This window comes from Phalaenopsis equestris, unplaced genomic scaffold, assembly GCF_001263595.1.
Source record: "Phalaenopsis equestris unplaced genomic scaffold, ASM126359v1 Scaffold000123, whole genome shotgun sequence".
NCBI classification, from domain to species: domain Eukaryota; kingdom Viridiplantae; phylum Streptophyta; class Magnoliopsida; order Asparagales; family Orchidaceae; genus Phalaenopsis; species Phalaenopsis equestris.
This window is the reverse complement of record NW_018164565.1, coordinates 2,378,464-2,390,500: the sequence shown is the minus strand read 5'-3', so window position 1 is coordinate 2,390,500 and position 12,037 is coordinate 2,378,464. Positions and strand designations below refer to the sequence as shown.

General features: G+C 35.5%; 1 protein-coding gene across 1 annotated transcript; it reads right to left on the bottom strand.

Annotated features, from left to right (window-relative positions):
* Positions 1–8,766: 8,766 nt before the first annotated feature.
* LOC110021193 (NAC domain-containing protein 72-like) lies at positions 8,767–11,806 on the bottom strand. The gene is made up of 5 exons (XM_020719596.1): positions 11,189–11,806; positions 10,633–10,910; positions 10,249–10,545; positions 9,121–9,382; positions 8,767–9,044 (listed from the first exon to the last, which is right to left on the bottom strand). The coding sequence occupies exons 1-5, from the start codon at positions 11,343–11,345 to the stop codon at positions 8,938–8,940; spliced, it is 1,101 nt and encodes a 366-aa protein (XP_020575255.1). The 5' UTR covers positions 11,346–11,806; the 3' UTR covers positions 8,767–8,937.
* Between the last annotated feature and the right edge of the window lie 231 nt (positions 11,807–12,037).

Below are 12,037 nucleotides of genomic sequence, written 5' to 3'. Positions count from 1 at the left end.
ATATACATATATATATATATATATACATATATATATATATATATATACATATATATATATATATATTGTGTATTTGTGTATGTGTGTGAGTGAGAGCCATTTACATACCTACCACCTAAGTTCTATGTATTTAAATGTTTAAAATTTAAACTTTATATTTTATATTTATCCCACCCAAAATTTTTAAAATTTTCATACTACATAAAACTTTTCACATTTTTTTTTACTTTTAAAAGTGAAATAAATTTTTTCATGCAAAAAAATAAGGCCATTTAAAGATTAAGAAAATTTAACATTTTTTAATACAATATAAAATTCAATATAAAATGTCATAAAATATTATCTATTTAATTAAATCAAGTTAAAATGAGCCAAATTATCAATCAAAGTTTGTTCGTGAGCAAAACAAATCTGTTTTAATCACCATATGAAAGAAATAATGAAGCCTCGTTGCTTTTTTTTGTCAACTTACAAAACTTTTTAAATAATCGCAGCTTATTGTCACGGACAAATGGTCCCACATCGGCTAGGTGTAGGGCCAAAAATAGTATTTAAATCTTGGGCTGCCCACCACCCTTAAGGGCTCTTTTGAGAAGTGACATTATGTTCACTTCACATATAAAGGATTTTTTTTTTAAGCAAAAAAAAAAAAAAAAGAGAAATTCAGATTCTAGGACGGTGGTGGGTTGCTTTTAGTTTCTTTCATAAATTGCAGCTGAGGTAAGTATGCGTAGGATTCTTCATTGAGGCACTACTAATGTTTAGAGCTACATGACTTTCGGCTCATGAGGTTTGGTTTCTTTATGATATTTGATTGGGTTAGAGTTTAATTTGGGTGGTTGTAGTTGTTTTAAAATGCGGTTCATAAAGCTACCGTGGAGAACGTAATTTTGTTAGAAAGCGATCGTGGAAATTATAAATATATATAATTTTTATGAAAATTCAGATCACAGCTTTCTTATAGTCATTACAATTTAACGGGTCATGTTAAGAAAATAGCTTCGCATCACAAAAAATTTATAGAAAATAACAATAAAGCAATTCCTCGGACGAAACTGTAGTTGCGATTTGAAATGCAAAGCTAGTAGAGAACTGAGAAAACAGAGAACAATTGGGATGGTGGAGAGCTTTGTAGGCTTTTATTTAAATATTTGTCTTGTGACTAATGGAGTTATTGCTCAAACATATTACAGACAAGAAAGAAATTGTTTTTCTTTGTTAAAATAAGAGAAGTTATAGAAGAGTAAACTTCAATTTTATTTCTCGCTAAAAATTGTAGAAAAGAATATGTATTTTTTGATGTTTAACAGTCAATTAATATACAATTAATAGTAATAAAAAAAGAAGCATTGATAGATTGCTGGGATGGACAATCACTAAAATTGATTTAATCAAAATATTCATTGTGTGATGAGAAATCCATGTGGCTCCCATTTAGCTTCTTTTGCAAACTCAGAGTCATCATCATTCATCATATCTATATTTCGTGTAGTTGTCTATCCAAGTAGTCCTCTTTCTTGGATCATCAAAATGATTCAGAGAAGAGGAGGGTCTAGAAATGGAGAACACACGATTGAATTAGACAAACAAATTTTGTAAAAAAGAACGTGGAGTACTTATGTAGGGTAAATTTTGGAAAAAATGATGGGTCAAGAGTGTACGTCCAGAACAAGACTGGATGAAAACACCTTGAAACATGTCATGCACAAAGAAAATTCATACATAAGTAACCCAAAATCAAATAACCAAAAAGAATGTTTTGTTCTGGAGTTAAGAGCAACTCCTAAATGGACATATCTCTTTATTTAATTACATATTGGGAGATGCCCAAAAATACTCTCGATTAAAAGAACCCTGCTTACATTCAAGTGATAATTAGTAGAGGTGTGTTTTAAAAGATGGTCATTTCATAGGAGTGTTCTGATGCCTTCTGAGTTCACATTAATCCATAAGGAAATAGAATTACCTTCTCACGATCTCAAATGGATAATAGCTCATCGACGACCGGAGCCTATGAAATAACCGGTCGTCTTATAGAATACACACTATGCTTTCGGGCCTAAGAAAGCTACAACGGTAGAGGGTGAATCACTGTATCCAAAATAGTCGGTGGTCTGTCCACAATCGGGATCTACGAGATAACATCGATGAGCTGTCGAGGAAATGATAGAGCTCAAAGGGGGTATGCCAAATGAGAGGTAAAGTAATCTTAATCGGGTAGAGATAGTCGGATTAGAATTCCATGTATTCATCATCCCAAGCTATTAAAACCCCAAATCTACCTGGTCGTGAAGGTGGTCGACCCAACCTAACAGAGACTCCCTTGTCAGCAATCCATGAATTATGTTATCCAAGTGAACCTCAGTAGCCCTAAGGTCAAAAGAAGGAAATTCTAAATCTTATAATCCTCTATAGATAGAAAGTAGAGGTGGGTCTTATACCTGTCAAAGTGGCGAGGAAAATGCTATAGTGGAAAGAAAAAGAGAGGAACTGATACGAAGCTGAGACACTCTTGCAAAATTATATTCCCCTTCTGGATTGGGAAGCCTCTAACACCCTAATCACGCTAGACAATCACCTATGTAGAAATCTTATGCTTGGTCAGACGATTGAAGAAGCACAAGGACTTCTCCTCGGGACATGCAAATATAATGCAGTTAGCTAACAAGGCTTAATGTGGAGGTCTACGGATGACTTGAGTTATGCTAATGCTATGTATGTCGTTTAAATCCTACCCGAAGACCATGGAGAAAAATAAAACATAGTTTAAAAAGTTGAGATGTTTTAAACCTAATTGTGATATTTTTTTTTATTAAGCTTTTGTAGAAAAGTTATAATTTTAGATTTGTAGAGATCCTAAATTACATTCTCAATGAGCCTAGTTAAATCACAAACTAAGAATGAGGAATTGTCATCACACAGTGTAATGTAAACCAGCAAAATATAAAGAATAAAAATGTTGAGTGCCACTAGATCAACAACATATTCCAGAAAAGCAAAAAGGCGATCAGACACCGCATATATATCTGGTCCTAATATTATACGCTTAAGAGAATTCAAAATTCAAAATTAAGGTATGGGACACGAGCATGTTGCTTTTAGTCCCCATCATGTGGTTCCGATGATTAGGTATCCTGGAACCCAAGCTCGTACCTTAAGATACAAACTCTACCTAGGGACTCTAGAACGTACATTATAAGGTCTAAAAAAGTGGCTCAACTTGCATGAAAATCAGGCTAGCATAAAAGCTATATACATGCAACATAGTGAACTATGCCCGATAGGAGAGGGAATAAATAGTACGTGTAGAAACTGCATTAGATAAAATTATAACAGTCCCTCCCTATTGAACGTGTGTCCATGCAAGTAAACCGCCCCTAATATACTGGTGTGCATATCTCACACCCAGTAAACACATGAAGCAACACAAAAAAATGTTTGGCTAGGGAACAAACCAAAAAACAATAGCCAAACATATGAAAAACCTAGCTACACCCTAGCCATAGTCTAGCAAGCATCTAGAAACAAGGTGGCCTGGTCACAAACATCGAAGTGTGTGCAAACGTATGGGTAAAAGGCTGGTGTATGTTTCTGATTGGTTCGTCGACCCCGAACCCATTCTAAAAATTCAGGAATTCTAAGAGGTGTCACTTTCTTATAAGTAATAAAAAATACTAATTTTTATACTTTTAAAATAGTTCTTATAAAAATAAAAGCCTACATAGCACTTATCAGACCTCCCGAAACCTTAGCACAAACATATGTGTGTTGATCGTGATGCAAAAATTTGCTTTTCTCATTGATATATCTTCACGAGCAATGCTCATTAAAGCATCACAAACAATAACAGGTAACTCAACTAACATGTGTGATTTGTCTTTGAGACAATCAGTGAATGCACATGCAGATGCAAAGTGATCCAATGTAATGTGATCGCTCTATCAAGGTAGGAACAATCGCCGGATAACAAATATTTATCACAAGTATACATTAACATATTTTAATGACGACTACGCCAACAGTGCAAATATGTGAAAGCAAGGTACATTGCACAAGTGATGTTGTGGTTGGCTGCCTAGGGTATAAGATACCATAGAGGGATTACACCTTGTCTCAATAGAGACCAAGCACACAAACAGATGGTAGTCATACACAATATGCAATGCGCCAAGCAACTAGGCAAACACATGCTTCATGCAAAAGAACATGCTTACGACAACGATGGGTGATACATTGGTTGATGAATAATATAACTTAGGCACCAGATGGTTTCAGAGGCTAAGGATCATGACCTGGGCAAGGTAGAAAAACATCATCCATTAAGCGGGTTTAAAGGCTAGAAAGCATGACCCATGCCAAGTGACATGATGTGAAATGTATAGGTGTATAGAAAATTTGCAATAGATAGGTTCATGGGCTAAGGAGCGTGACCTATGCTAAGTGTCATAGTGCGACATATTTATGGCGTTCCTAAGTGGTGTCGTTGGAAGTGAGGTAGAGCAATTATCATTAGGAAGAATTAAACATCAGATAGGCTTGAAATGATACCCACCCTCTCATTGGATAAGTGAATAGTTGAAATGAGTCCGTGAGAACACAAACTCGTGTGCAGACCTCATGCAAGACATAAACTCATAGGATGTTATGCAGGAAAACATGCAAGAGTGAAAAAATGCAAGTGCAAGGATATCAAGAAGCAAATGTACGAAGTAATGTGCCCAAATGAGGCACAAATACTCACTATGAGCATATGATGACACATGCTCACAAGTGCACATAAGGGTGCCAGTGTGAATATGCTAGTGCAGACACAATGAAAAACATGCAACAATGTGAAATTCAAGTGAGATTGATCGATTGATCAATCGAGCTGTGGGGTCATTCGATCAAGTCGACGAAGGGTGATCTATTGATCGATAGGGCCTGTGGCGGTCGATCGATTGGGTCCACAGAGGATGGTCGATCAATCGATCGGGACGGTGGCGGTCGACCCATTAAATAGATGGAGGGTGGTCGATCGATCGATCGGGTCGACAAAGCATCGTCGATCGATCTTTCGTGCTGGTGGCGACCGATTGATTAGGTTGACAAAAGGTGGTTGATCGATCTATCAATCAGGCCGGTGGCTGCCTATCGATCAGGCCAGTGGCAGCCTATTGATCGGGTCGACGGAAGATAGTCTATCAAGCCAATGTAGGCATCTGGTCGAAAACACATGCAAAACTGGTATTTTGCTGTATATTTTGGAAATTTATGGAATGCACGTGACATGGTTGCAGTCACGCACAAAGATGAGATCCAATCAAATTCGACAACAAATCAGACTCGTCTTAACAATGGACGTGCCATTCAATTTATACAAAACATTTGTTAAAACATGAGGATATTTTATGAAATAGTAAAATATCCCCATTCTTGTGATTTGAAGCTCTTGAGTCCACAATCCATAATTTAATATTATGAATCTTTGAATTGAAGCCATTTCCCATACATTTTTGGGCAATTGATTTCATGCAAATTTGTAGTTGGCAAAGTACCTTTGTCAACATTTCCTTTTACTCTAATTTTAATGAAGTGCGTAGTTAGATGGGTTTTGAGATTCAATGTTGGTCGCTCATAATCCATAATTTTTCTCTCCTAATTCTCAATCAATAGCTTTTCCATGTAATTTTCAGAAAGTTTCTTTTGTGCCCATAAATTTTTAGTGGTGGAAAAATTAGAATTTTTTTTTTCTTTGAGAAATTTTTGCTGAATGTATACTTATCTTGGGAAACAAGTAAAAAATTTTCCAAAATTTTATGAGAATGCTTTGTTATTTCATCATGATTTTCTCTCCCTGGGAGATAAATTTGCCCATTCAGTTTGTGACCCATGAGAGAAATAGTTGAGACAAGCTATGTTGACTGTTGGCTGTAGTTTTAGCATGAGGAACCGAATCTGTGGCTGAGCGCTGAAGTTGCGTGGTATGCAGTACATGGGATTGCGAGAGCAAATCAAGCCAAAAATAACGAGCAGAGAGAAACTAGAAGGTGAAGATGCCGAGCAGATATTAACGAATAAGTGCGGGTTATTGAGTGGGTTTTCTTCATGCAAGATACTCTATAAAACTTTCGTTTTTGTATACCAAGCGCTCTCTTATAAAGGTGAGATTGCTTATGTAATAGCCCTAACTCTCACCCACTAGCTTTGGCATTATGACTTCTTAATTTTGTTCCGTTGGTGTAACTTCTCAAAGGTTGACCACTTATCCCAAGAGTGCTCTCATACGAGCACGCTTTATTACTTTTGAGTTTTTACTAAAAATCCAATCGTTACACCAAAAAGCTCCTCGATATTTAAGAGTCCAGCTTCATTTTACTTGATTAGTTTCACCACTTTAAGTAACTGATATTCTCGTCAATGCTCTAAACTAGAATCATCCATAAGATAAATAAGATTATAGATGGACCTCTACAAATTCAAGAGTTGGCTTCCACCATATAGCATTTTGTTCCATCTTGGGTTCAAGAGGTGGCTCACATGGCGTAACACTTTGTTTTCTATGACACTTGGTTCTTATCTTCAGGCTGGTGTATACTCTGATACCATTTGTAGTAGTCCAAACTCTTTTCCATTGAGATATTGTCCGCTTTGGTCTCGAGGTTTCACAATTATGTCCTATTGCATAACTTCTTAAAACATCACTTATCCTAGGAGTGCTTCCACACGAGCACAATTAGCTTTGGAGTTTCTGTTGAAACTCGAATTTAACCCTTATTCTAAAAGGCATTTTGATGTTTAAGATATTAGCTTCATTTAATTAATTAATGGGTTTCACAACTTAGGCGCACGTAGGACATTGACATTGAATAGTTAAAAAATAATTAGTATAAAAACAAAATGATAGATTGGCCTTCAATCATAAACTTTTGGGTTGAAAATGTTTTTAATCATTAATGTATTTTGCTCATATTCATCTCTCCTTCTCCTCACATTCTCTTACATAATTTTCAAGCCAAACGACATGCTTTCATATCAGTAATTGACACTATCACAAAAAGGTAACAAAATAAACCAAATGACGCGTTAGGGATTGCTTTATTTGGCTTCTTTTTGTAAGATAGGGTTGAAAATGATTATCATTATCTTAAAAGTAGATTTCTGAAAACAATATTTCTTAAAAAGCATCTTAATTTTCTATAATGTCCTAGGAAAAGTAATATGAACCACCGGAAAACTTTCAGCAAAGCTGAAATTATTCATGCAGTTATCATAAGCTCAAAGTTTCCTTTATTACATCAGAGATAGACTAATAAGGCAACACACATCATAAAAATCAGAAGGAAAATTTACATACAAATCACTCAATTCCCATGTATCTACATATCTAACAGCTAAAGTTCAATTTTTACGTGCATGGCACCTTATCAATGCACGAAAAGCCATATTATTTAAGTGATATAAAAGATTTGAGTGATATAAATGTAAAAAGTAAAGCATAGACGTTAGATATGTAAACACATAGGAATTGAGTGGTATGTATAAAACAACTCCCTCTCAAGACAACAAATGTGAACAGACACACCACTTGCAAGCTCTGATCATTGCATCTCCAAGGACAAACTTAAAAAGGGTTGTCTTGGAAAACTTTATTCTCATCAGATTTATAGAAACTTATTTATGTCATCTAAAAGTGCTGCCTCATAAACTTACTCTTAACTCATTCAACGTTTTGTTTCCTGTGAGATGAAAACATGGCCTTATGAGTTCTTCTGGATGACCGATTTGGTGTTCTTATCTAGTGCTACATGTGTATTCCTAAAGAATGCAACCGATATCCTCCATTGTTTTGGGTGCATCCGCTTATGGGGACTTATCTGGATGGCCTTTTTTAGTGATATACATATCTGGCACAAGATGATTATATTCTGTTGGTATTGTGTGTGGAATACTAAAGAAGGCAACTTAGGTCTTCTCTTCTTGTTAGTGCAATGCAGCGGTATGTGAGGATCCACTGGATGACTTTTTTGGTAATTGACACATGTGTCCCAGGACGTTCGTCCACGTGGGTTGAAAGCAAACTAGAACTCATTTTTTTTGGAAGGTCCACTGTCTTCGTTTAGTAACAGACACGTGGGTTGGTGTAATTACTACTCTGAGACCGCACACTCACTTTTTTTTATTCGTATTTCGATCAAAACAGTTTCCGTTTAGTTCAGTTCTCATGTTGTTATATAGAACTTTAATTTACTTTTTGATCTGACAAATGATTTTTTGTTGTTTTATCTTAATAGCAGCATGAGCTCTAGGATTTCAAGGGCCTCTCGATTTGTGCTGTGTTACTACGGATCGCCGGCTCCCTTACTCACGTCACGACAACCTCATAGAAGTGGGAGACAGTTTAATGGTTGTCGGAGTGACGTTTCAGCTTGATGCGGTTTCGTCCGTTGGGCCGACATTCCGACATACTCCGCTGCCGACAATGATCGTTGTACGATGGTTTCCCAGAATGATAGTGCAGCTGAGGACAGATGGAGTCAGAGTTTTAAATTAAATATTTTTAATTGTACTTGTAGTTATATTTCTCTCTATTTTATTTCTTCTGATACTCATGAGAAAATTAGCAGTGTATTTTGTTTTATTGAATTGATCTATAACAGTTTGATGCTTCTGTTCTGTCTATTATTTCTTTCATACAGTTCTGTTGCAAACAACTTCACCAAACATGAGCAGAATTGTCATTTATCCAACAACAACTGTCAATAAACTATTTTGTATAAGCTCCCCCAAACAACATATCAGTTTATTATGATAAGCTGCAGATTATCAAATTATCAGAATAATCTGTTTATCAGCTGATTATAAATAATCGACAGCTGTCCCAAATAGACTATAAGACTTCACATTCATAATACTAATTCCATCCATCATAATTTAGAGATATATAATAATAATCCTTCAAATCACAAACAGCAAGCCATCTTCCTGTGACCATAAATTCTGTTCTTCCCCGCTCTCTTGACGACATAATGGAGAAGATATCACAGCATTCCACTGTTCAAATCCTGCAATAAACTTATTCAATCAAAATAAGTGAAGTGCAGTTCCATACTCTTAAACACTGCTTCAGCTTTTAATTACCATTGCTTCTGTCAGCAACCCAGTCAAAGTTCTGAAATGACAAGTTTTCTTCATGGTGGTAAATGTTCATTGAGTGAAATGGGCTCATGCAGATGGTAGAGAAACAGTTTCCGTCGTCGACTGGTTCGACGGAGAAGGTTTCCTCAGAGAGGCTTGAGAAGGATGAAACTGGAGAAATTCCATTAGTTGGGCATGATTCTGTGGAGTAAGGAAACTGAGTTGGGAAATTTTGCTCAGATATGTCATCTTCAAGAGTAATGCCCTGAAATTGGTTTAGATAGAGTAAAAAATATGTAAATTACACAGCATGTTGATACATGTTTTAGATATTTTGATGAGAAATATACATGCGTATTAGAAATTTATATATGTAGCACACAATTCTTTTGTATTCACGTATCTCATGCCAAAACTTTACATATTCACATATATAATACTTAGGTGTTTTAAACCTATGCATGAAAATGTGTATTTCATTTTTAAAAAATGATAACAGTGTTATTTTTAATGTGATATTAAATATTTGAGTGATATCTGTTAAAATAAAAAAGTTTAAGTATTATATATGCAAATGCATAATTGTGTGCTACGTAAAATTTATGTGTGAGACCAACTATCTTGCATGGCATTGGAACAGAAAGTCAAGATGAGCCTGTAAGGTATGGTTGACAAATGATTATATGAGAAGAATTGTGAGAATATCAACATAAGGTAATAGAACGTAAATTTTATGATTGAGACATATGAATAAGGACAAAATGTGCAACACTAAAATGACTAGATGAAATTTTGGCCATTTACATACATAACACCCACTTCCTATGTATTTACATATCTAATATCTCTACTTCACTTTCTTACATTTAGACCATTCAAATATTTCATATAACTTTTAATGCATCGATAAGGCGGCAGTGTCAGATATGTAAATACAGAGGAATTGAGTGGTCATAAACTTAATATAAATAAATTAGAACGAAAAATAATATATCAATTGCAAAGTAAGTAAAAAGTAATGTAAAATAGATTTAACATCTCAAATAAGACTAAGTCAACCAACAAATGATGATTCGATAGATTGTTTTTTAGCTCTCGCTTTAAATTTCACAAAAATGTCATGAATCTAACCTTGAGGGGGTAATAAGACGAAAAAAGCGGGCCCCGGTACTGAGATGGAGAAACATCTACCATACTTGAGGCTAACTCAAAGTCGGTTTCATTGAGACAATTTGCATGAATTGGACCGTTGCTCACATCTAAAAGGTTTACCACTTGTGCTGAATTTCCTTCTAAGCTACTACTAGAGACCTTGCTATTGCATTTCCTCTTGTTAGTCTCACTTGTGACAGAAAAAAGAACTCTTTTTACTTTACTCACTCCTTGATGCTCGTTTCTCTTAACTACGCGGCACAAAGCATAAGCTCCCTGCAGAATAAATAAATAAATCTTTTTGAAACATTTAAAAATTTGCATTCTTGTTAAAAAAAAAGATGAATTTGTAATTTTGCATACCATGAAAGATACAGTTCCTTGAGGAAGATGTTCGCAGAGGCGATATTCATGCATCACCCAGTCAGTTCTTTCTCCTCCCGGAGCTCTTCCTCTGTAGAAAACTAGAGTTTTTCGCATTCCTTCGATCGAGAACTCGCAGGTGATCTTTCGATCTTTGCCGGTAGCTTTCCAATAGCCGGAATTGGTTGCTCTATTCGTTCGAGATCCATTTGGATATTTTCGATCGCGCGGACAGAAGAAGAACCATTCCATGTCTCTCTTTGGCAGGAATGATTTCTCTGCAAACATTGGCATAAATTTGGTTTCTTGCAGAAAAGAATGAAGAACAAGAATGATAGAAGTTGGAGCAGAAATTTTGCAGAATGATTACAAAATTTTAGTTGGAAGAGAACAGCTGCAGTGTTAGAGCAAGATGAAAGGTTTATGGATGGAGAGATTCGATATGTAATTATGATAAGTTATTAAGTAAAGTTTTTCCTTGACAACAAAGTTATGATTTTTAATCAGGAGAAAAGGTTTTTTATTAAAATAAGAGCTGAAATATGTAATTTTGTACCTGGAAGGTCCCAAGGATCGAACTTGTACAAATCTACCACTGGAATTACTTCAAGTTCAATTTTTTGCCCATCCACTTTTCTCTTCAAGTAATATCCCACCAGTTCATCATCTGTGGGATGGAAGCGGAAACCAGGAGGCAAAGACATAGGGCCCATCCTTCAAACAGATCTGAAGTCTGTATAAATCTAGCAGAACTAAAGAAACAGAGAGAAACAGAGCAGCGTTTGTAGAGATGACGGTTCAAATGGGCTTAAAAAAAGTGAAAAAAAATTTAGATTTTTCTTATTAGTTATGTGCTAATAATATAACTATTAAAGATATGATTTGAAATATCCAAAAATAAAAACTTTTCTCAACCCGGAGCTTTTCTAGAATCAGGCAGAATTTCCAGAGGGCAACACTCTCGTGCAACATAATCATTACTCTTAGAACTTCAAAAATAAACACAGAATCAAAAATCTATGTAGAAGATAATGGCAGATGAGGTTTCGAAGTTAAACGAGATAAAGCAGAGGCTTAAGCATTCAAAATGAAATTTTGAGTGCAGGGAGAAAATAAAAAATGCATTTTTTGTTAAGAATATCTCATAATTTAGTCGGAATATGAAAGAGGAAGCAGAGATGGTTTGGCCGAAAAGCTAAGGAATAGATGTAGAGCTTACAGTTGGGAGCTTTTTATAGAGGAGGGAGACGACAGCTGTGGCCGAAAGCCTCGTTTTGCTCTCAAGCCATCCCAAACACTTTCATTAGTGCGGAAAGAAAGCCAGATAAGTTCACACTGAGTTTTCCCGCCTAGTTGTAACAGTTGGACTGGAAAAAAAAAATGCTGTCAATATACTAGGTATACT